Source organism: Spermophilus citellus, assembly GCF_964194105.1.
Source record: "Spermophilus citellus genome assembly, chromosome: 2".
In the NCBI taxonomy this organism is placed as follows: Eukaryota; Metazoa; Chordata; class Mammalia; order Rodentia; family Sciuridae; genus Spermophilus; species Spermophilus citellus.
This window is the reverse complement of record NC_138183.1, coordinates 192,619,639-192,644,820: the sequence shown is the minus strand read 5'-3', so window position 1 is coordinate 192,644,820 and position 25,182 is coordinate 192,619,639. Positions and strand designations below refer to the sequence as shown.

Genomic DNA, 25,182 nt, shown 5'->3' with positions numbered 1-25,182 from the left:
TTGGCTGCCATAAAGTCCAGGTCCCCAGAAAGGGACATGTATCTTCTGTAGGGAGAAGGAATGGGCAAGGGGAGAAAAAATTGCACTTGGAAATTCCTTCAACATCCTTTCCTAAGCTTAAGGTTCAGGGCCCCCTGTGTCCTTAGATGTAAATGCAGTTTTTAAAGGTATCCAGGAGATGGTGGTACATAATATAAGGATTCTGTGACCCAGAGAGGGTCTGTGGCCTCAGTCTCCCAATCTGTATCCTGGGCAGTAGATTTTTCAAGGTCTGGTGGCTCTGACAGGTTCAATGCTGTTTCCTCTGAGCATTTTTATAGGGAATTTGAGGGGTGACTCCCACACTCCCTGCCTCGAGGAGCTCTGACATAGTGAAGGAAGGATGGGTGCAGGGAAATCAGGAATGCTTAAGTGCCAGCTCAGGTTTCTCCAGTGGCTGTGGCTGTGACAGTGGTTCTTTGCCTAGGGGTAGGGCTCTGCAGAGTCTGTGGAACAAAGATGGTCCAAGCTCAGGGGCTCCAGGTTTTCTGTTCCCACGTGTGCCTGGGGTGGTGGTGTCCCTATTCAGCCAGTGCTCCTCCTCTGAGAACCTGCCCCTGGAGCTGGGCCAGGGGCCAGGAGGGGGCCAGCCAGCTGCTCCCATTCTGTGAAGGATCCCAGCCTTGCTTGGCCTGTGAGCATCACTGGAATCCATGACTTTCTCTTGGGTCATCTTTACCAGGAGTTTATGTGTCTGTTATTTCTGGGAAACCTCTGAGAGTCTGGGATTCTAAAACTATTCAGATTTGAAGTTCTGTGTTTCTAATAGTTGGAGATTCACAGGTACGTGGGTTTTAGTATTCTGAGGTTCTGTACTGGAAATAGAATGATCAGGAATGGGGACAGGAGCCCGAGGTGGTGGAGGTTCTTAAAACTCAAGACTTAGAGCTTTTCTATTAGGATCTGCCCACATTCTTCTGGGACTTTCATTTTCCTACTGCAGCCTTTGCAGGCCTTCCTGTCCCCTGAGCAGGTCCCCTCCCAGGCCAGCCTGGGCCCTCTGTGTCCTTCCCACCCCTGGTAGTCCAGACTGTGTCTCCACCCTTACCCCACTGCTGTCTAAGGTCAATAGACTTGAGAGACCATCCAATTTGGTGGCCCCTGCACCCATCTGTATGAGGCCAGGTTCTGGCCCCAAAGGGCTAAGAGGCTCCCCTTCACCTAGCCCCCCATACAGCTTCCTCATACACCAGGGATGGAGCCCTTTTTTTGGGGGGGGGTCTGCTTATGTAGTTTTCAAACCACTCAAAACTTCACCATAAAGAAAATGAAGAGGGATGTCCCCAAGCAGAGCTAAGAGTCTTCTACTCTCTTACACACACACACACACACACACACACACACACACTTTATGGCAGTTTTTTTCCCCTGTGCTGGGGCTTCACACTCATGCTAGGCAAGAGCTTTACCACTCAGCTGCACCTCCAGCCCACTACACCAGTCTTTAGAATGAGATTCCAATTAGGGAAAGCATTCTGTTACTAAAAACCGCTTGATCTAGTGTGATACCTCCATTGACAGAGAAGACTGAGGTTAAAGAAGAGAGATGACAGGTAACTGATCAGACCCAAGAGGTACCATGTGAGTTTTCTTGGCACCTGAGGAATCCTGCAGCTTCAAGCAGGAGGCAGCCCAGCAGGATTAGGTGCCCTGCATCATATCAGCCCAGCTCTGCTACTTACTAACTCTGAAATCTGTAAAATGAATATAACTTCAGTTCGGAGTTTTTATAAGAATATAATGAGGTAAAGTGTGAAGGTCAAGTGGTTTAATGTCCAACATACAGGCTCAGAAAAACAGGAATGTAGCCAGGTGGGTACAGTGTGGAGGCACATGCCTATAATCCCAGCTACTCAGGAGTCTGAGGCAGGAGGATCAGGGTTCAAGGTCAGCCTGGGCAATTTAGCAAGATATGTCTCAAAATAAAAAGTAAAAAGCGCCTTGAGCAGTGGCACATGCCTGTAATCCCAGTAGCTGAGGTAGAAGGATCGCAAATTCAAAGCCAACCTCAACAACTTAGTGAGGTCCTAAGCAAATTAGTGAGGCCCTATTTCAAAATGAAAGATGGGGGGCTGGGGATATAGCTCAGTTGGTAGAGTGCTTCCCTCACAAGCACAAGGCCCGGGGTTCAATCCCCAACGTCACAAGATAAGTAAATAAATAAATGAAAGGTGAAAAGGTCTCGGGATGTAGCTCAGTGGTAAAGTACCCCTGGGTTCAATCTCCACTACAGAAAAAAGTGAAAAGGGTAGGGAGTATAGCTTAGTGGTAGAGCACTCATGTTAGGCCCGCTCTTAAAAAAAAAAAAAAAAAAAAAAAAAAAAAAAAGACCACCCTCTTTCTAATATTATTTTAAAATGCTTTAATTTATTTTTAATTTTTTGAATTATTTCAATTTTTTAATTGGCAAGTAAAAATTGTACATATTTATGGCATAGCAAATGTTGTTTTGATAAATACATGCATTGTGGAAGGACTAAATGAAGCTATTTAATGTATGCATTGCCTCACATACTTATCTTTTGGGTGTGTATGGTAAAAACACTTAAAATCTACTCTGCTCTTTTAGCAATTTTCAAGTATACGATATCATATTAGTAACTGTAGTCACCATAGTATAAAATAGATCTCTTGCACTTATTCCTCCTGACAACCTGAAGTTTTGTGTCCTTTGATCAACATCTCCCTGTCCCTCCTCTCCAGGCCTGGGCACTACCATTCTCTGCTTCTGAGTTCCACTTCCCCAGATTCCACATATAAATGAGATCAGGTAGTATCTGTCTTCCTGGGTCTGGCTTATTTCACTTAACATAATATACTCCAGGTTCATCCATCTTGTCACAAATAGCAGCCTTCCTTCTTTTCTAAGAACAGCACTCTGTTGTTAGAGACCACATTTTCTTTACTCATTATCATAACTTAGGTTGATTCCAAATCTTGGTTACTGTGAAAAATGCTGCAGTAAGCATGGTCATGCATCTCCCCACCCCATCCCACCCCAGGCTAAAACAACAAACATTTCTTGTTGCTAGTTCTGAAAGTCTGAGCCAGGGTGCATGGTCATGTTCTGGTGAGGGCTTTTGGTTCCTTCTTGCTGTGTTCTCGCATGGCAGAACCAGATGTCTCCTTAATATATTAATTCATTTCTTTGGAAATACATCCAGTAGTAGAATTGCTTGTTTATGCTGTAGTTCCTTTTTTCTTTTTAATTTTTGAGGAACTTCCATACTGTTTTCCATAATGGCTATACTGATTTACATTCCTACCAATAGTGTAAAAGTTTCCCTTTTCTCTGGTTACTAGACAGCCCTTGTTACTTTTTGTCTTTATTATAATAGCCATTCTAACTGCAGCAGGTGGTGCCATGATGCTTCTACACACCCCCTCCCCGCCCGCTGTTCCCAGGGTCACTCTACCACTGAGCTACATCCCCAGCCCTTTTTATTTTATTTTGAGAAAGGATCTCGCTAAGTTTCTAGGCTGACTTCAAACTTGGTGATCCTCCTGACTCAGCCCCTTGAGTAGCTGGGAATACAGGCCTGCATCACCAGGCCCTGCTGGTCCTGAGTTTTCCAATAGCCAAAGGGAAAAGAGTGACTGGTTACAGGAATCTCATTGAAAAAAAGCTGGAAGCGTAGTTCATTCCTCATAGAAGCTCACACTCGCGGGTGCTCTGCTAAAGACCTCTCCCCGCCATAGAGGGCTGTGAAGTCTTACAGGTGCCCTGCTCCTACGGCTGCTTCTCATGGTGATATGAGATGGAATTTGAGAGCTGTCAGTGGACTCCATATTGCCCACCAAAGACAGCCCAAGCTCCATGGGATTGGGGACCCCAGAACAGGACCTTCTGGAACTCAGTTCCGTGCACAGGTTAGCTCCAGGATCCCTGGAGGCCCAACAGCCAATAGAGCCTCCGTGGGCTGAGCTACATAGTGTGCTGTGCCCACATCTTGCCACAGTCAGCACAGAGCCCTCAGAGGGGAAGTTCCAACAGCCCTCTGCCCAGGCCTGCTGACCCGGGGAAACCACAGCCCAGATGGGTCCCACTCCAAGCTCCCCTTGAGCAGAAATACAATGTTTCCTGTTTTTGGAACCCACTATTAGTCATCTGTCCTCAAAACAAATGAGGGATAAGAAGCGGAAACCTACTGGGAACACAGAGGACAGGAGCAAGGGGTAAGTTAGGGCTCCTGATAGTCACAGAATAAAGCTCAATCCTTTAGTCTGGCCCCAAGCCTCGTAGATCTGGCTCCAGTCCCTCTCTAGCCCCAAGTTGCTGCCCAGCTAGTCACCTGCTGTAATCAGGCTGGTGTCCCAACTGCCTGCCCCCATACAGGCTTCTTCTCACTACCATATGTTAGTTTATACTAAGCCCTGCTTCAAATCACCTCTCCCTCCCTTCTACTCAGTCCCAACCCAACTCCTTCCTACCAACTCCTTCTGCCTTCCCTGGCCCCCCAGATCAGTCCCTCCCTTCTGGTCTTCACACCCCATGCTCTTTTTCACAACAAGAGTCAGGGATACGGGAAAGCCTGGCTTTGAGAGCCTGATCTACCAATAACTTGTGGTGACATTTCTCTTTGGGGGCCTCAGACTTCTCCTCTGTAAAGTGGGTAAACAAATGATGCCTACATCAAATAGGCTGTAGTGGGAATTTCATGACATGGTGGATGTGACTGTGTAGACCTTATAAGGATGTACATGTGGGAACAGATGACACTACTGATATTTTTACTATTTACCTGGAGATGAGGAACTCACCAAGATTCTGCTTGTTTTTCAAGGATAAGCCTAAATCACCCTGATAAGAATGTTGGAAAGCTCTCAGTCTCTCTCCAGCTTCTCCTTTCCTTGGGCAGCACCTGGCTCCACCGTGGTGTCCTTCCCAGGCCACTCTCCCATTGCAAGAACAAGGCCAAAAGAAATACCCAGGAGCCACCTTATATAATTCTAAATTTTCTTTTTTCTTTTTTTTTTTTACAGACCTTTATTTTATTTATTTGTATGTAGTGCTGAGAATCAAACCCAGTGCTCCACCACTGAGCCACAACCCCAGCCCCTAATTCTAAATTTTCTAACAGCCACACTCAAAAGTAAAAGAAATTAATGTTAATAACATTTTTCTATAGTATATAGAATAATATCTAAAATATTCTAATTTGGGCATATAACCAATATAAAAAAATAATGAAGTCGTTTCCATTGTTGACACTAAGTCTTCAAGATATAATGAGTATTTTACAATTAGGACATATCTCAATTTGAACTTGCCATATTTTAGGTGCTTAGCAGCCAGATGTGGCTCTAAGGTATAAGTGAATAGGTCCAGGTGTCTCACCCGAAGAAAAATTCAATGATGAGATTTTAGGCCCCTTCAAATTATACTACTGGGGCTGGGAATGTGGCTCAGCGGTAGAGCACTTGCCTAGCATGTGTGAGGCACTGGGTTTGATTCTTAGCATTGCATATAAATAAATAAAATAAAGGTTCATTAACAACTAAAAAAAAAATCATACTAGTAAGATGTCTCCTAATGCTGCCGTCCTGACCAGGGCAGCTAGCTGACTCAGAGGATTTACAGGAGAAAACATGAGTTTCCTACCTGCAAGCTGGAGCTCAGGTCTTAGTTCTGCTGCTTTCAAAATGTGTGTTGTTGAACAAGTCACCTAATCTCAGAGCTTGTTTGCTCACATGTGAAGAAGTGTCCGGCTCCTTCTGCAGGTCTCAGAGAAGATGGAGCAGGTTTATGCACATGAAGCCCTTGGTCCACATCCCTGTGGCCTGAATCTCAGTTCTGCTAGCCCCTGGGGTGCTCTGGGAACCCTTTGCTGGTCTCTGAACATCACAGTGCTAGAGCTCCCTCCCAGCATGTGCATCTCCTCTTGATGTTCTCATTATTCTTCCAAGAACCTGGCAATGCTGGCTGGAGCTGTCTCTTATACTCTTTCTTTTAATGGGAATTTGTCTGATGCTCACTGTTTTGCCCCAGGCCCTGTGCTAGGAACCAGGGTTTCAACAGAGAACAAGATAAACATGATTCTTGCTTTTATAGTGCTCAGAGTCCAGCAGGGAAGACAGACACAGAGCAAGGTTTAACCCAGACCTAAGTGTATATAAAGTAGATTTTTTTTTTTTCTTGGTCCTGTACTGGGTATTGAACCCAGAGGTGCTCTACCATTGAGCTGCATCCCTAACCATTTTTCTTTTTTCTTTTGAGTTACCCAGGCTGCCCTCAAACTTGCTATTCTTCAGCCTCATCCTCCCGAGTCACAGATTATAGGGTGCTACTGCGCATAGTGATAAGCAGGTATTATTTATTTTCTCTAAGAATCAACATAACTTCTACTCTAAAGGCCTATACTGCCAGATCTGCCAAAAACTAAACCTCAGCCCTTCTCAAGGATCTCCCACCAAGTTGAAGCAAAGTTCCTGAGGTTTTTAGTGCCCTGGCTCCAGGTAGGCCCCACACCACCCATGTCACTACAGCCATGCCCACCTGCCATCTTGACCCCTATGGTACCTATCAGTGTGCTTGGAGCAGAGGAGTCTTGTGTGGCTGGGACCATAGGGGCCCAACCTCCCTAGGGCATCCTGTAGCCTGGTATTCAGAGGTGACCTGCCTCCCTGGGCCTCATCTCTGAGGGTGGCTCCCAACTTCTTACAGAACCCAAAGAGGGCTCAGTGTCTGTTGCAGCCTGGTTTCCAGAGTTTTGTTGCTCACTCTCCCAGGCCTCCCTCTCCTCACACCCCCTGCTTCAACCCACAGAATTCTCCCAATGGCCTCAAGCTTTGAAAACAAAAGCTAGGAGGCAAAACCTGGCAACTCTTTAGTGCTCTCTGCCTTGCCACAAAAGTCCCCTGAGGCCAGGAAACCCAAAGCCTGCTCTCTGCTGGAATGAAAGAAGGGAGGAGCCAGGGAAACCCCTGGGGAGAGGAATGTGAGGAATGAAGGTTTGAATGAATACCCTGCGGACCGGACAGGCTTTTAGCAGCCAGCCCAGGGAGCAAGGCGAGGATGAGGATGCTGGCCATCCCTACAGGATTCTGAAATGTGGGGAGATCCAGCATTTGCCTCATGAGGTCCACTAAAAATACAGAGAAGAAAGATGTCAGACCCTGACAAAGGGTGCCCAGGTCTGAAGGGAACTCAGGGAGACAAGAGGGAAAACCTGAGGAGTCCAGCCCACCCGCCTGATGGCACCCAGCCTCCTGGACCACACTCCTAGTTATGGAGAGCTGACTGGCTCCCAGGGCAGCCTCTTCCAAATTATTCTTTATCGTGGACTTACATAGTCTTCCATAGAATTGGTTCCTTCTCATTCCGAGCTCACGCTGCATAGCGGAACGTATGAAATCAGGCCCCATTTGGTCACTTAGACATTCGAATGACCCTGTATCAGTACCAACTTCTCCAAGACTTAGTTTCCTCATCTAAAAAATGTGCATAGTGATAGCATCTGCCTCACAGTGTTTGGGCTGGGATGCAGGAGGATCACCCGGGGCCTCAGCGGCCTTGGCTGCCTCCCTCCTGCAGGCTGTAGCAGCTCAGAGCTCAGACTCTGGAGTGGAGGTGTCTGTCCGGGTTTGACACTAGGTGGGCCACTTTCTAGTTGTGTGACTTGAGGAAAGTTACTTCATCTCTGTGTCTGTTTGGTCATGTGAATAAAAGGGCTTTTCACGGCATCTACTTTGAAAGCTGTGGGGAGGACACCGTGAGTTCTGTGCAAGTCCTTAAAACTGTGTAGTCAGTGCATGGAGCAAGCATGTCATAGGCATTAACCACTGCTTATTATTATTTCCTTCCAAAATGGTGATTGTGCCCACCCACACAAGCCTTCTCTTCCCCGGACCTCTCCTTCAGGAGTTGCGTGGAGGCCATCCTTGTCCAGGTTGCGGCTCCTTCTCCGTGGTGTCGGTGGGCATCCTCACAGCGTTGGCCCAGAGCTGAGCACATCCTCCAGGGGTGGCTTGACTTTTCCCAGGGAGGAAAGGGGGCTGTTTTCTCTTGTCCTAACCCTCCAGCTCCCATTGTGCCCCAGAAGACGGTAAAGAACAGGATGGGCCCGGAGACCCACACCATCCCCACCTCATGGTAGCCCAGCTCACTGGAGGTACTTGCTCCTGGTGACTGTCCAGGTGATTGACAGTCATGAATGACATAATAACTGAAGAGAGAGATATGGTTGTCATCATGTTGGTGAAGCTGATGGTGGTGGGAGTGGAAAAGATTTTAATGGTGACAGCAACACAGATGATGGTGGTGTTGGGGTAGCTGTGACACCACTGATGGCAGCAGTAGGAGTGACATTAATAATGATGTGAGGAATGGAGCTAATTGGTGGTGAGAGTAGTGATGATGACAGGATCATGAGTTGACGGTGTTCCTGGTGACACTGGTGGTGATATGGGTGGTGGTGATGAAGAGGAGGTTGGTGACACTGATACTGGTGAAGACCCTGGCAAAGATAATGATGGTGTTCAAGACAATGATCATGTTCTTGATGATTCTGACAATCATATTGGTTCAGGTGACGGTGATAACAATCCCAATTGTTGTGCTGGTGATGGTGGGAACTATGACAGAGACAATGGTAGTAATAATCATGTTGTAATGATAGTATCGTTTCGAATCAACTGGTCATGTATTCAGGGTATTGGAGATATGATTTGGGACGATTTTTAAGGTAACAGGAATAATACTGATGATGATAGTTATGGTGGTAATTTTCATGGTCGAGTTAGTGACTATTAATATGCTAATGATGGTGATGACAAAGTTTAGCTATAGGAATTTGAATCCAAGGACATTTAACCACTGAGCCATACCCCCAGCCCTTTTTCATATTTTATTAGTATTCATATTTTATTATTATTTTAGAGACAAGGTCTTTGTAAATTGCTTAGAGCCTCACTAATTTGCTGAGGTTGGCTTTGAACTTCCAAACCTCCTGCCTCAGCCTCCCAAACCACAGGGATCACAGATGTGTGCCAACCACCCCACCATTATTCCCTCTTTTAAAACCCTCTGTTGAGTACCTATAGGGCCAAGAACAAATGGAACACTGTTGGCCTCCATTGTGTCTGATGAAGTGACAGAGCTTCCCCTCTCCCCACCCTTCCCACAGAGCTTCCTTGAGTCCAAAGCCATCTCTGGGTAGGATCTCTGGCATCCAGCTGACTACCCTTGATTGTATGTTTCCCCAGGGTGAGAACTCTCCCTCTGAGCAGAACCCTGGGGAGTCCCTGAAGAAGCAGGATGGCCTAGTTCAGATTGCACCAAACCTGTCTGTGATCAAGTTCATCAAAGGTGAGTGAGTTCAGGCCAGGTGCTGGGGAGGCAGGGCCAGAGGACCATGTGTGACCCAACCCCTACCTGCCTTTCTCCATTCACCTTCTATTCCTGCAGGCCTGTCATGAGCACCACACATTCCTTCTGAGTCTTGGCTGGGAACATCTTGTGAGTCTCTGCTCTCTGCCCAGAACATCTGCTTTTATTGCTGTCTGTCAAAATCTTTCTTGTCCCTCTAGGTCGAGCTCAAGAGCCACTCTTTGCTTCAGCATGCCTGGCTCTCTAGCAAGCAAGGCTGCTTCCCTCCCTCCTCTGGGCTCTCAGAACCCTCAGAGCTTCTGTATCAGCTCAGATCTGTGCCATGTATTTATCCAGCAATTCCCCTAAGTGAGGAGTCTCTGAAGGTCAAGGCCTGAGCTCTTCCTCTCCCACCCACCAATGAGCCTGCAAACAGGGCCTCGGTAAATACTTGTTAAAGTCCTAGGCTGATGAGGGAGATCTGGGCTGAGATCTAGAGACCTGAGCTTTTATTCTGGGTCCTTGCTTCTCTCTGGGCTTCAGTGTCCTCCATGCAATTTCTCAATACAGTAAGACTCAGACTCAATGAGATAAGAATAATGTAGCTCGGATCAATCCCATCACCAGAGTCCACAAGAGACCAGACAGTCCTTTCTAAAGAGTCCAACCCCATGACACTGATTGAGTGCCTGCTGTGTGGCAGGCTCTGGGAGAGCCCTGGATGGCAAGTCAGACAACCTGGACTTGAGGCCGGCCCACCACACTAGCCAGTGTACAGTCTGGTAGAGTTCCTTTCCTTCCCTGAGTTTCCTCATCTGAAAAATTGGGTCAGTAATCTTTGCCACTCTCAAGGATGATAGCCCTAATCAAATGGGATGATAAACGGAAAGTCCCTATACGTTGTTTTTAAAACTGTACTTCCAAAAGGAACAATTCTTCCCATCACCACTCCTACCCTATAGTTCTCATTACGACCAAACCCTAGAAGAGTAAATGGAGCTTCCTGTGGTTCAGGATGGTGTCATTCATAATACCTCACTGGGGACTTTTCAACAGGGAAGAATTAGGCCCAATCCTTGGGAAGAGCTTCTTAAGACTTGACATTGGGGGTGTTAGTAATCTAGCCCCCATCCCCCAGCCCTGATCTCCAGCACTCCCAGGAAAAGGGATGCCTGGACTCCATGAGGTTGAGCCTTGAGGCAGGGCCTTGGACTCCCTAACCTCAGGTCATCCCCAGCTGCTGGAAGCCCTCAGCACACTGCACCATGGAAGAGCTTATTAATCACTGCTTTGGCTCCTGCCCAGAGGGAAGTTGGAGCCAGTTGCTGAAATTGAATCTTAGAGTTAGGGTTCTAGGCCAGCTTGTCTCTGGTAGTTTAAGCTTCTACATGAGCCTGCAGGAGACCATGACAGGGCTGACCATGGGCCCTGTGGCCAGTTAGCCAGCCTGGTTTCTGGGCTTCTACTGAGCTCCACAGGGGCTAGTCTGACCCACAGCTTGGCCTTGACCACCTGGAATCATGGGGGATGTCTGATGGAGGATACAAGGTTCCTGAGCTGGGGGAAGCTAATGAGGGAGACTGACTAATGAGGGAGACATTGTCCTTGGGTTAAAGAAAGCCCCTGGCCCATGGGATCAGTCCTAAACTGAGTGGGCCTGTCCTATTTGAGGCAGGTACAGGCCTCTGAGTTGAGAGAGGCCCCTGGCTTTGTCACCGAGTGACTGTCTGCCCTGGTGTGTCTGACGGTGGAGACCATGTGCTGAGCTGAGGGAAGCCCTGTCTTTTCAGGAAGACTTGCCTTTGAGCTGGAGGCAGGCCCTAGAATTCCCTTTCAGGTAGTGCTGAGTGAAAGGCATAGCCCTGTCCTCCAGGAATTTTCCATCTGTTCTGGAGATGGCTGTGGGTTCTGAGATGGAGGATGTGCCTATAGTTCACTGCAGTGATTAGTGCAAGAAACCATCAGTGGTTGGAACTCTCTGAAGTCAGGCTGCCAGAGAGGCTAGGAGTGGAGCAGGAGGGAGGAGGGGATCCAGGGAGAATGGCACTGCAGTAGGAGTCAGGGGACTCTGGGGAATTCCTGGCCTTGCTCTGGTTGAACCTGGGCCTGGGCGTGTCCCTGCCCCTTGCTGGGCCCCACCTTGCAGTGAAGGTATAACTTGAGTCTGTATAACTTGGGTCAAGTCATAGCAAAAATCCCCTGGCACATACAGGACCTCAGATGCCCCAGCCAGGCAGCTCACAGAAGGGAGAGAGGGAGGGAGGGAGGGAGGGAGAGAGGCAGGCCCAGCAGCCACCTGGGGTGAAGGCCAGGCCATGCTGCTGCACTGCAAGTACTGGCTGGATGGGCTTTGCACAGAGGGGGAATTCCATAGCCCCTGCCCCCTCCCACCCCACCTGGACCATCTCTATTTCCTGGCTTCTAAAGAAACAGCTCCTCTCCCCTCCCAAGGCACTAGGGCACCAGCTGGCTTGGCCCCGCAGCCTGGCAAATGCTCTGCTTCTCTTCCTCCCTCACCCCTTTCTAACTTCAGTCTTGCCTGCTGCAGGTAGAAACACAGCTCTCCCTCTTTTGCTGAGAGTGGAGAGGGGAACATGTGAACACAGAAAGTGCCTTTGGATGTTCCCTGGGCTGCCCCTATTGATGAGGGCACTGGACCTCAGAGGGCAAGGGACTTATCCATCCCTGTGTTCCACACAGGTTAGCAGACCTGCAGTGAGGCAAAGCACTGTTTTTAGGGACAGGAGATGGGGGCGGGAGAGTCATCAGTGCCCCAGCGGCTGCCTCTGTTCCACGCTCCAAGCTTGGGCCATGCTGGGCTTCTACAGAATTCTTTTTCCTTCAGAGTCTGCCTCTCCAGGACCCCTCTAGGTTTGTCCCAACTCCAGGAAGCCTCCCAGTACTACGCCTTCTAGGGTTTCACCTTCTCTAGAGGCCTTAGATTCGGCCCCAGACATTTTGATATTTGAACACATATTCATCGTCATTCCTTCATTTCTTCATTCATTCTTCATTTGTGTATTGAGTGCCTCCTGTGCCCCTGCTCTGGAGGTTCAGTAATTAACACAACAGTCTAGAAAACAAAACAAAACAACAACAACAACAACAATAAAAACCTGATCTTAAAAAAAAAAAAAAACAGGTCAAGAAGACAATAAAACAGTTAAATGAAGAAAATGTGTAATCTGTTAGGCAAAATGTTCTGGAGAAACTAGGGATGCAGGCTTGGGTTGGGGACCCAGGAGGGAGGACTAGGTCTGGGTCAGTTTGGAAAGAGCTACAGCAGGACAGGATGGAAGGGGCCTAGCTGGGGAAAAGGGATGATTAAGTAGAATTGAAAGAATGAAATGGGATCAGATGGAGTAAATAATGAAATGAAATCTAAAGGGATGGCATGGACCAGAACTGTACGGAACTGAATAGAATTTAATGGAAATGAACACGTTGGATAATATGCAGTCTAACTCAATGGCATGGAAGGAATGAAACAGAATTTCAAAACTGGAATAGAATTACATGGAATGGAGTCAAATGCAATAGATCAGAAATGAATGCAAAATAATTAAATGGAATGGGATGGGCGGAAGGAATGGAAAGGAACAGAATGGCTTGAACTGAACAGGAGGGGATGGACAGGCACGGGGTGTGGAGAGCCGGCCTGCCCATGCCCACCTCTTTCCCACTTACCCAACAGTCTTCCCCAGGGTGCTGCTGCGGACGCTGCGCCACCCCATCTTCCTGCTGGTGGTCCTGTCCCAGGTGTGCATGTCGTGCATGGTGGCGGGCATGGCCACCTTCCTGCCTAAGTTCCTGGAGCGCCAGTTTTCCATCACAGCCTCCTATGCCAACCTGCTCATTGGGGGCCTCACCATCCCCTCAGCCATCGTGGGCATCGTGGTGGGAGGCGTCCTGGTCAAGCGCCTCCACCTGGGCCCCATGCGCTGTGGTGCCCTTTGCCTGCTGGGGTCGCTGCTCTGCCTGCTCTTCAACCTGCCCCTCTTCTTCATTGGCTGCTCTACCCACCAGATTGCAGGCATCATCCACCAGCCCAGGTGGGTGTGTGTGCAGGGGGGGTGAGGGCCAGCGTGGGGAGGCTGGGACGGGGAGGGCAGTGGACCTGGCAGAAGCCAGGTCAGTGGGGCATCCCTTACCTTACTCTCACCTCCCCGTAGCTCCGTCTCTCCACCTCTGCCCCAGAATCCTCCATTCCAGCCCCTCCCTCGGCTAAGGTTCAGGCACAGGACATTCTCTGTGGAAGGCTCCAGGGAAGGCAGCAGGCACCATTAAAAGGGGCACAGATGGAACTTCAAGGGCAGAGGGCTGCAGGCTGAGTTGGGGCAAAGCCACTGGTGCAATGGCATCTCCAGAGTGGCCGTGCCCTGCAGGGCCAGCGTAAGTGAATGAAGGCTATGTCATAAGAGGTAGGACCCGGCTCACCCAGAGGAAAGCTTTTGCTCCCAGCCAGAGGTTAGGCCTGCCCAGAGGAAGCAAGGCCCTGCCCTTGGGCTAAGATGGGAGAGAGGATGAGGGTCAATGGCCCCTACCAAGGATGCTGTCAAAGGGACTTATGCATGGAAAGGCTGGAAGTCTCTGAGATTCTTGGTTCTTAGATCCTGGGAACTACAATTCTGTTGTCCCATGATCCTAGCATTGCAGAAGTCTTTGTCTAAGTCTGTGGGGCAGCACTGCCCCCTCCTCCACAGTAAGGTCCCTGATGCCTATGCCCCTCCCACTTCTTCCCACACCCCCACTCCCTCCTACTTCCTTCCCCTCCCACATCACATGTGCCTGCCTCCCCTTGGGAGCCTTCTTGGAGAGGTTGTTGGAAGTTCCATTCCGGCCTCTGTCCCAGAATGATCTCATTTTTCCTGGAAACTGCTCCAGGCTTAGGTTGGCCCAACACCCAGCAAGAAATCCCCACCTCCTCTACCCGCCTCCTGCTTGGCATCTCCTTCCTGCACCCAGGTGCCAGCCTTCCTCACCTGGGGATTCTTCCACTTGGTTGCAGCTACACGGGGCCTTGCTCAGGGCCAAGGGATCCCAGGTCCTGTCCTCGGGCCTCTCTCCATCCCCTTCCTTCTCTCCTTTCTTTTCTCAAACAGAACAGCGAGGCAGCTCGCTGTCTGATGTGGGCCTTGAGTGTACAGAGCCCAGTCTGGTCACTGCAGCCATGTCTGTGGGAAACCCCTCGATGGAGGAGGGACCCAGTTTCTTTCAATGATTTCCTTTATATCAAAAAGTAATTGTTTTAATATTTAAATGAATATTTTTATCACAATTTTTTTTAAGTAACTGGGGAAAGTCAGCCCTTCCCTCCTGCCCTCTCTCCTTCCTTCTCCTCTCCCTCCTTGGCTTTGACATCTGATCTCACCAGAGTTCTCATCAACATTCTTGCAATTTAGTCACCGAGTTCTGAGTTCTAAGTCACTAAAGAAGTTTTTAGGGACCAACTGAGCAAGTCAAACTTCTCATGTTTTTTTTGTTTTTGGTACTGGGACTTGAACCCAGGGGCACTTAACCACTGAGCCACATCCACTTTTTTTTTTTTTTTTTTTTTTGGAGACAGGGTTTTGCTAAGTTGTTCAGGACCTCACTAAGTTGCTAAGTTGCTGAGGCTGGCCTCAAACTTGCAATCCTCCTGCCTCAGCCTCCCAAGCTGCTGGGATTACAGATGTGCACCATTGTGCATGACTCACAAGAGGCAGGGACAGCTCCCAAGAGTCAAGAGTCTCCCACTAAACCCAGCAGTGGGCCCCCGTATTATCCATTTTAGTGAGACTCAGAGCGGCAAGATCACCCAGCCAGCTGGGAGAAGGCAAAGCCTGGGCCAGCACTCTCCCCACAGAAGCAATGAGATCCAAGGAGAGAGGTGGAACTGAGGAAGCCCCCACCTCCACCAGCTCTCACCTGCTCAGCCTTCCAGCTGCTGGCCTATGGCTCTGGGAAGTGCCTCCCCCTTGGCAGATTCCCATAGGCACAGTCTCCTGAGGAGTCCTCGGCTTGGCTCAGATAGCACCAACCTGTATCCCCTCCCAAAGGAGCTGTGCCAGGAAGGGAGCAGGCCTGTGGGACAGGGAGGAGAAGGAAAGGGCTGTGCTGGTGATGCCCCCTACCCCCCAGGCTCAGGGGAGACCCCCACCTAAGGGAGGGAGAAGCTCACCTCTGCCCTGATAGCACCTCCCTGCCACCCCCTCCCAGGTTTCCAGAGGCCCATCTCAGTCATTGTTCTTCTCCTGGCCTCCCCAGCCCTGTCAGTTCCTCTTCTCCATGGAACTGAGATATTGCTAACCTTGCCAGACCTGCCATCAGCCTGGGTCTCTGCCCCACTCCCTCCCCAAACCCAAGGTGGGGACCTCCAGTCTTCCCCTTACTTCCCTCCTCTGCAGCCTGGCCGATGCTGGCCTCCTGTGTGACCCTGTACAAAGCATTAGCCTCTCTGGGCTTCTTTCTCCTGCCAGGTGTGCTATGCTCCCTCCTACCATGAAGCCAGACCATAGCCTGCATCCCAGGGAGACATCTCCCTGTCTCTGTCCCCCTCCCAGAGTGATCTGCCCCCATGGATTCAGCCTTTCTCTCACCTTCTGCCCCTGTATACCCCCACCTTGCCCTGACCCCCTGGAGTAGGGACATCCCCGAGATTTGGTAGCAGGCCCTCAGGAGGGAGGCAGATGGGGCTGGGCCCAGTGATCAGGACAGTAGAGTGAGCAGCAAGGTCATGAGACTGGGAGGGTGACGGGCAGGAAGGAGCCCTGGCCCCGCTGACAGACAGGGAAACTGAGGCTCCGGGCGAGGCAGGGGCATTGGAGATCCCACAGCTGGTCAAGTCTCCCATGAGTCCCCCTGTATAACTGTCATTTTCTGAGAATTAGAAGCTACCCAGCTCCCAGCGAGAATGGCCCCTTGATCTAACACTAAGTTCTAGAAGGAACTACCCTTGCGTTCCCTAGGGAAGGGCCCCTGAGGAGCAGAGATATTTCCTTAGGACTGGGGGCAGATAAGAGGTTCCATGGCTTCCAGCCCAGACTCCCCCCTTCTCCTGTCAGGAGACCTCAAGAACTTTTACCCTTCTCCCCGCTCCCACGCCCCCTGCTGCCGGAGCTCACCACGGCCCCTCTACAGGGTCACCCAACAGCAAGAAACCCCAGCCACAGCTCGGGTCTCTGGCCATTGCTCCCAGGGAGCTGCCAGGGTGGCTCCAGCTCGTGACCCAGGGAGGAGAGCTGGACCAACCCTGCCGTCTGTCCTTCTCCCCCATCAGCACGCAGCCCGGGCTGGAGCTGTTTCCAGGCTGTGCAGAGCCCTGCTCCTGCCGGTTAGAGGACTTTAACCCTGTCTGCGACCCCAGCACCCAAGTGGAGTACATCACGCCCTGCCACGCCGGCTGCACAAGCCAAGTGGCCCAGGAGGGCCTGGACAAAAGCCAGGTGAGGCAGCGTCTGGCGTAACTGTCCCCTTGGGGCCTCTGCCCTTTGCATCTCTGCAGACCTGTCCCTGCTCCTCTGAACCCTCCCACTCTATTGGAGCTCTGCCTCTGTCTCTTTCTCCTTCTGTTGGCAGATGTAGAACATTATTCTCTCAATAAGCTTACATCACGGCCTGGCCCCGGGAGGTGGGTCAGTTCTGGCCCCCAGCTCTCTGTTCAGGGAGGTTGCAAAGAAAAGAGCTCTCAGGAATTCCAGGGGTGCTGACGGGCAGAGTGTTCCCTGCAGTACCTGCAAGGATGGAAGGAAACACCACCCACTCCAGTGAGTCCCAGAGGGCTCCAAGGGCCCTGCATTTGTGCCAGACCTTTAAGGATGGATGGGAAAACCGGAACTTGGGTGGGAAGGGCTTTCCACGTCAGGGAACAGCATATGTAAAGATTTGGGCTGGTGCAGTGGGACATGCCTGTCATCGCAGCTACTCGGGAAGCCAAGGCAGGAGGATTGCAAGTTTGAGGCCAACCTAGGAAACTTAATGAGTTGCTTTCTCAAAATTGAAGAAAGGCGGGTGGCGGGACAGCGGGGTGGGAGGACGTAGCTCAGTGTAGACTGCTCGTCTAGCAGGAGCAATCCCAGGATTGCAAAAAAGATCTGGAAGAAATTGATGGGTGGACTCAGAAAAGGAAGGGCCGTGGATGCCTGTGCAAGAGTGGGGACGTTTCGGACAGATCCATGGGGAGCCCTGGAGGGTTTAAGCAGGGAAGTGGCAGCATCATATCTGCGCTCAACCACACCTGAGGCCTTGGTATGGAGGAAGGAGCAGAGGCAGGAGGCACAGAGACAGTGGGGAGGCTGGCACAGGCCACCCAGCCAGTCACTCAATGAAGCTTCCTCAGAGCCCTTCCTCTGTGTCTGGCCCTGTGCAGGGGACTGAGGACCTACAGCCAAGGGGCCTGGCCTTCAGGGAGCTCCCAGAAGGGAAACAGGGGCAGTGTGAGCAGCCGCAGCATTCTGTGCAGACCTGGGCCTCTGCCCAAGACCCACTACTGCCCCTCCCCTTTCTCCTCTGCTCCCCCAAATGACAAATGGGGCTAATACCCTCCTTCCTTAGGCCCTGGCTATATTCAAGCATGTGTGTGGGGGGGTATCAGCCTGGTTGTTATGCCAACATCTTCCCCTCTCCAGAGTCCCCACCTGTTGGGCAGAACTTCTAGTGCTGGGCATGAGCACCAAAGCCCAAGTCTCCTCCAGGGAGATGAAGGGCCCCAGCTTCTGCAGAGGAAAACACCTGGCTGGTGGCTGTGGCTGGTGGGCCTTCAGAAGCCAGCCAGGGGTAGCCACAGCTGTGTCAGTTGTTGGTGTTTGGAATAACGGCTGTCCCAGTCTTTGGGGCCTCCTAGCTCTCACTGTTCTGACCTCGTTTGACCTCTCTGAAAACTCTTCCAGGACCATCAGGCCCAGGACAAGATCCTGGGTAGGTGGCAAACTCCTACAGTTATGGGTCCCTGAACACTGAGGGGCCGGGCCACCTGGCTTAAATCCCTGTTTTGCCTCTATCTGGCTCCATTGGTTTAGGCAGATTATTTAAACTGTGCATCAGTTTCCTAGTCTGTACACAGAGATGGTATTATGGAATGCCTTCTAGATCGTGGGGCCTGGGCTAAATAAATGCTTTCCTGGGTGAATTCATTAATTAGTAAGTGAAGAGCCACATGGCATCATCCGTAAGAGCACTTGGCACTGTGCCTAGAGATTCGAAGCACTCAGTACCACTCCTGTTATGCCCATTGTGCAGATGGGAAATGAAGACCCAGAAAAAGACCAAGCAGTGCACCCAGAGTCTTTTTCTTTTTCTTTTTTCCTTTCTTTTTTTATTTTTGTACTGGGGATTGAACCTGGGTTGCACATAATATCCATGCACAGGATGGTTGTGCTCCATGAACGAGCCACCTCCCCAGGCCTTTTTAAATTTTATTTAGAGACAGGGTCTCCCTGAGTTGCTGAGGCTGGCTTTGAACTTGCAATCCTCCTGCCTCAGCCTCCCAAGGTGCTGGGATTACAGGCGTGCCCACCGCACCCAGCTTGCAGAATCTTAACACCAGAGCTGGGGCTAGATCCTGAGGCTCTCCCCCAGCCCAGCCCGCTTTGGACCACCACAGAGGTTTGAGTTGGGGTATGGTATAGTATTGGAAGGAGGGTGTGGCCTAGTCAGGGTCAATACATGGGGTCATGCTGGCTCGAGTTTTCCCTGGCACATGTGCCTCCTCAGGCCCACTGAGAGCACCTGGGCTTAGGGATGGGTGGATCCATGCACAGGATGGTTGTGCTCCATGAACGAGTGAGTGATGGAGTGAGAGAGGGAAGGTGGGTGTTATGGGGGTCTCAGACTCAAAGGATGAAGTTGAGCGCCCAAGGAGTGGGAGTCAGAGGCAGCAGGAAAGACAGAGAGTATCTGTGAGAAGAATTTCTGCCAAGATTGGATAAACATGAGTTCAGGGTCAGGCAGATCCTGAGAGAAAAGTCTGGCCTTGGTGTCCATCCCAGAGCCTCTGCCTCTGAGCCAAGGAGCAGCGGCAGGACATCCCTTTGCCAGAACCTGGCCTTAGCGCGCTTCCCCATCACCTGTCCCTCCATTGTGTCTCCAGCCAGAGGGCTGTTCAGCCAGTAGCAAAGAGCTAAGACCACCTTCCCTGCAGTATGACAGGGAAGGTGGTCTTAGCTCTTTGGTGTGGACTTAGGAGGTCACACACATGTGGCAGCACAGCCCTGTCCTGCACATGAGCTCTGCAGGACACTGGAAAGAGCATCCGAGAGTTACCCAAACTGAAGTCCCTTCTCTCTCTCTCTCTCTCTCTCTCTCTCTCTCTCTCTCATGCACGTGGACCTTTCTTTAATTTTACCTCCTAAATAATCTCAAATCAAAACTCCTTTACCCATCCAACCCTGACCCACAATGGGGCCCTTCTCCTGCACCCCACCAGTTCCCCCTCCCAGCAGCCTCCTGGGCATCCTTAGTTCAGCACCCTCAGCTCCATCTCTACTGGGCTTCAAATACTTCCAGGCCCCCCAGCCAGGTTCCACCTCAGGACTCCCCAGCCTGCTCACACAGGGCTGTGTCTGAGGCTGCCATGGCTAAGGAGAGAGGCAGAGGGCAGCGTGGCTGCCCTGAGAGTGGACAGGACCCACCCCTATACACCTGTGCCCACCTGCAACTCTGGGCACACCCATCAAGAAATGCTGATCTGTGGGGAAGAAAAGAAAAGCCCAGCCTCCTGGCTTGGCTCTGCTCCTGTCAGGTGCCCAAGTTCACTGCAGCCAGACCACTTCTTATAGAGCCCTTGGCTGGAGGTCCCCAGGCTCCCAGGGAGTGTGAACACAGGCTGTGGTCAGACACCCGGCGCCACTCCAGGGCGGTTCCCTGCGTTGGGTGCGTCTCTGGGGCTGCTGCTATTCCCAGTCCCTCCTGCTTTCTTTCTCTGCTTCTCTCTCGCTGCCAGTAGCCACAGCCCAGGCCTTGCCCAGTCTGTCCAGGCACCTGCGTGGTTCCTCCAGCCATCTGCACTCTGCTAAGGGACCAGAGTCTCAACTCCAGCCAGCGCCAGCCCAGCTGGCTGTGGGCCTTGGGCCTCTGGGGCACCTCCTCCAGCCTCAGTCCCTCAGCCAGCTGCTGCCCTTGGAGGCTCTGAAGACTCCACTCCCCCTTCTCCCACCCAGGTTCTCTACACCAACTGCAGCTGCGTGAGCGGGCATGGTCCGGTGCTTGCGGGCTCCTGCGATTCGGCCTGCAGCCACCTGGTGCTGCCCTTCATTCTCCTGGTCAGCCTGGGGGCGGCGCTGGCCAGCCTCACCCACACCCCCTCCTTCATGCTCATTCTAAGGTGAAGGCCGAGGCAGGGCGGGGGGTGTACCAAGAGGCCCCTCGCCACAGTGGGAAGCTCAGGGACTGGCCCCAGTTCTACAGAAAGTGTGTGGGGTGGGGAGTAGGACTGGGGTCCCAGCAGAGCCAGGCCCCTCCTCGCACCAGGGGAGGGGACGCCGCCCCCAAGGCCCTGGCCTGGCCTCCCCCAAGTGAGGCATCACTCAGTAAGGAGGAGGCGGACTCCACTTGACCCTGACCACAGTGGGTGAGCCACAAGGGCTGCACCCAGGAGACCAAACTGCAAAAGTGAGGCCCATGACCCTGAGGCCCCGCCAAGGTCACAAGCAGATAGCGTCCATCACAGATCCAGCCCATGCCCAGCACTGCCTCTTGGTCCAAGATCTTCCTGGCCTTTGTCCTGACAGTGCCCTCCAGGCCTGACAGATTGTCACCTGAGTCCAAAGTCGAGGTCCCCCAGGGTAGAGGCTGGGATGAGGAGACCTTGGAGCAAGATCATTCCAACTCCTCCTTCTGTTGGGATTATTTTATTCTCTATCTACTTTGTAGAAAATTAGAAAGGAATGAAACCCCTCAGAGATATTAGAAGACACAGGGATCCAGGAGGCAGGCAGGGGGCTGGCCTGGGTGGTGGCAGAGAAGGGCATGGTGACCTTCATACAGCCGCCGGCCCTCACGTTGCCGTGTCCCTGCTTGTTAGGGGAGTGAAGAAAGAAGACAAGACTTTGGCTGTGGGGATCCAGTTCATGCTCCTGAGAGTCCTGGGTAAAGAGCCGTCTTGGGCCCTTTGGTGGTGGTGATGGGGACCCAGATGTCCCCTGTGTGCCAAACTGCAGGGGCACAGGTGCATGGGGGCAGCAGACCCAACCCAGGTGCAAGTAGAGGCCAGTCTGATGGGGGCTTCCTCTGATTCATAGCAAAGGGGTGGGTTAGAGGCCCCCACCATGGCCCAGAGCCCCTGAAAGATTGTGAGGGGCCTGGGAATGCTGGATCTTTACTGTCCCCTGAGCACGTCCTCCCCTAGCCTGGATGCCCAGCCCTGTGATCCACGGCAGCGCCATTGATACCACCTGTGTGCACTGGGCCCTGAGCTGTGGGCGTCGAGCTGTTTGCCGCTACTATGACAATGACCTGCTCCGGAACCGGTGAGACTTGGGCCAGGGGACGTGGGTAAGGCGCTGGGAAGACCCTCAGAATCCCAGGCAGGACACCAGCAGAGAGTGGAGGTCCCATTAAAATGTCCAGTGCAAACTCCCCAGTCCTGGGTGCGGGACACCGTTCCCTCTTGTATAGACGAGGAGAATCAGTAGCTGCCCAACTGTAAGAGAGATGAGGGTGGGGTTGGGGAAAAGCCCTGTCTGCCTTCACTGGGGCTCGGTCTACCCATCTGTACAATGGGGGCTTAAAGCAACCTGAAGGCTCCAAGGCCTCTGGTCTAGGGTGGATGTGGGGAGGACCTGCTGGCTTCTGCCCCGCCAAAGGCTCCCTCTGCAGAGCCTCCCTGCCTCCTCCAGGGTAGGGCCCCCTGGGAGTCAGTGCCCCCCACCCCCAGCCTCAAGGTCTCCGATGGCACCATGAGTGGTATCAGCTGACTCCACTCAGCCCCAGCCCGAGGACATCTGAGCCCTGGACCTGGGGCTCCTGAGTCCAAGAGTCCCTTGTTTCTCCCCAGGTTCATTGGACTCCAGTTCTTCTTCAAAACGGGCTCCCTGGTCTGCTTTGCCTTGGTTTTGGCCATCCTGAGGCAGCAGAGCAAAGAGGCAGGGCACAAATCGACCACATCCAGCCCTGGCCTAGAGCAGCAACGGTTGATGTCAGGGCCAAAGAAGCAGCCAGAGGATTCCAGTGTGTGAGCTGTCCCCTGGCCTCACCTGTCCATGAGTGATGGTCAACAGAGGTACCTCCTCTGAGTCCTTTGGCCAAGATTGGGTGTCAGGAGCACTATGTTTCAATTCCAGCTCCTTCCCTAAATTGCTGTGTGACTTTGGATAAGCTACCGGCCCACTCTGGGCTTTTGCTTATTGGAACCAAGGAGTTATTTGGGGGTTTGCTGTGTTGGCCACTTCTAAAGCAAGAGGGTCTTCCCTGTTCCTTCCCCTGCCAGACAGCTGACCTGGAACCAAACTTTCCTGGGTGGAAAGTTTGCATATCTCTCCTGTGCCTGAGGGGAGGGAAATGGACCACAGTAGTCCAGGCTGCCCTCCACACCAGGCCACAGCCCAGCATCTTGAGTCCCAAGCATCTCCTCTGTCAGGTGGGAATGAGCTTGCCAGCTGCCAGGCTCATTTGGCTCTGACCATCTGTGTGGTCAAATGAACTCAGGTCTCCCCAGCCCCAGGCCACCTTCAAGATGTGTCCACTTGGCGCCCCCTGGAGGCCAAGACTGGTGCTGGCCTCGAAGGGAAGCCCCGTGGGGAGGAGGAAGCTAGCCCCACTCAGGGCCACTGGGCCTGGGGAGGGGAAGGGAGCCTTAGCTGAGGGGGAGACTCACTCTCTGGCTCAGGAAGTTCCAGCCCTCATCCTCAGGGGGCCACCGTTTAGGGGTGAGGCTTAGCCTTTGCCCCAGGGGTCCTGGTATGCAGAGGGAGACCCCTCCCCACATGTGGGTACATTCTAACAACTTCCAGCACATACTCAGTCCTGCTCACAGCTCTTTCTGCACTGCGGAGGTCTCACACATTGACCAGGGGCCACTTTTGTGACTTTTGTGAATAGAATCCTAGTTCCTCCGTTTCTTGCCTTGTTCCCGAGTCTGTATCACTGAGGTTGTACAATGTCTGATTCAGTGACACGTCAAGGGCAGCATCTGGTTCTCTGGGATGCCTGGATCAGTGTGACATGGGACCTGTCACCCTAGGAGTAGTAGTGCCCAGCTCTGCACACAGCTACCCTGCAGCGCTTGGGTCTGAACCACGGGATCTTTTGCTTTATCAGGCCTGCGTGGGTTTCTGGCCTGGCTTATCTGGCCTGCATATTTCCCAGGAGGAAGAAAGGTCTCCTGATCTGCTCCCAGACTCTCTGTTGCCACCACATCCCTGACCTGGCTAGGACCTGCTGCTGGGGAGGCAGAGACTCCCACACCCCTGGATGCCCAGCCCTGGGCAGGGGGCTGGGGAGAAGCTGGGGTTGGGAACATGTGGCTCAGGTCCCCTGAACAGCTTCCCATGCCAGGGCTCCGGGGCCTTCCCATGAGAAAGGAGAAGGAAGGATAGATGTTCTCAGGCCTGCTTTATTCTACTGATTGACTGTAAATGTTTAACAAATAGCAGGACCTGCATTTATCAATGCCAATAATTTCAAAGTCTCCTCCAACCAGATGAGGCCTTTAGTATGTTTATATTTCTTCTCCTTCCCTCCTGTTGCCCAAATTTCACAGAAATAATCTGAAATTATAGATACAGCTTATTATTAAATTTGTTCATGCATAATGTCTCTTTTATTACAAAAATCCCTTCTTATAAACTGCATTAGAGGTCTGCAACAACCACATTATTTCCAGTTATTTAGATTTAAGTTTGACTAGGTTCAGTGCGCACCATTATTTCTGGTATATTGCATCTTTCTCTCTCTTTATATTCTGGTCTAATTTCCGTTTGGCTGGGTTATATCCTCTAGTAATGGTTTCAGGAATGATTCAAATGAAGTCATGAGGCTGTGCGAGTCCTCACCTATCCACATTGTCATTCGCGTTTTCCAGAGGAAGAAACTGGCTCAGAAAGGATAAGCGACTCGCCCAAGATCACACAGAAAAAAATAGGGTGGAATCAGGGTTGCATCCAGATCTTTGGGAACTGAAGCTAATACAATTTGGGGAGACCTCTTTAATAAAAAGAGCTCAAAATTATGAATACAGGTTGAGGATCCCTTATCCAAAATGCTTGAGACCAGAAGTCTTTCAGATTTTGGATTGTTTTCAGATTTTATAATATTTGCATATGCATAATGAGATATCTTAGGTTTGGGAATCCTAATTTAAACATAAAATTCATTTTGTTTCATAGACACCTCATCTACATAGCCTGCAGGGTAGTTTGGTTTTGGTTTTGGTTTTTGGTTTGGTTTGGTTTTTGTACCATGAATTGAACTCAGGGGCACTTAACCATTGGTGAGGCATGACCTCACCAATATGTCTCAGTGACACATCCCCAGGTCTTTTTGTTTTTCATTTTGAGACAGGGTTTCTCTAAGTTGCCCTCCTTGCTAAGTTTCTTCTGGGATTGGCCTTGAACTGATGATCCTGCTGCCTCAGGCTCCAGAGTTGCTGGGATTACAGGTGTGCCCCACTGTACCCACTTAGCCTGTGTTTTGATGGTAACCCATGATCTAAGGTCAGGTATGGACCTTTCCACTCGTACTACTACATTAGCTCTCAGAAAGCTTTGAATTTGGGGACATTTCAGCTTTTGGATTTTTGGATTAGGGATGCTGAACCTGAACAAAATTAGGTAAGAAAGTGAATATTTACCCAGAATGAGAAAAAAAAATTCTACACATGATTTGGAAAAATAGTTATTAACTAACTGTCATGCATATGTCTA

The 25,182-nt window shown here is 51.2% G+C and overlaps 1 protein-coding gene across 5 annotated transcripts in view; it reads left to right on the top strand.

Moving 5' to 3' along the window:
- SLCO2B1 (solute carrier organic anion transporter family member 2B1) overlaps window positions 1-24,359 on the top strand; it is a 47,718-nt gene extending 23,359 nt beyond the window's left edge. For 3 of the 5 annotated variants that reach the window (XM_081278880.1, XM_081278879.1, XM_081278878.1), the window contains exons 8-14: window positions 9,244-9,346; window positions 13,041-13,398; window positions 16,605-16,770; window positions 20,482-20,645; window positions 21,345-21,409; window positions 21,669-21,789; window positions 22,317-24,359. In XM_081278880.1, the coding sequence (XP_081135006.1) occupies window positions 9,244-9,346; window positions 13,041-13,398; window positions 16,605-16,770; window positions 20,482-20,645; window positions 21,345-21,409; window positions 21,669-21,789; window positions 22,317-22,497 (1,158 nt within the window). In that variant the 3' untranslated portion in view covers window positions 22,498-24,359. The remainder of the gene's footprint in view (window positions 1-9,243; window positions 9,347-13,040; window positions 13,399-16,604; window positions 16,771-20,481; window positions 20,646-21,344; window positions 21,410-21,668; window positions 21,790-22,316) is intronic. The other 2 variants (XM_081278877.1, XM_081278876.1) reach the window with 1 other exon arrangement.
- Window positions 24,360-25,182: the final 823 nt, after the last annotated feature.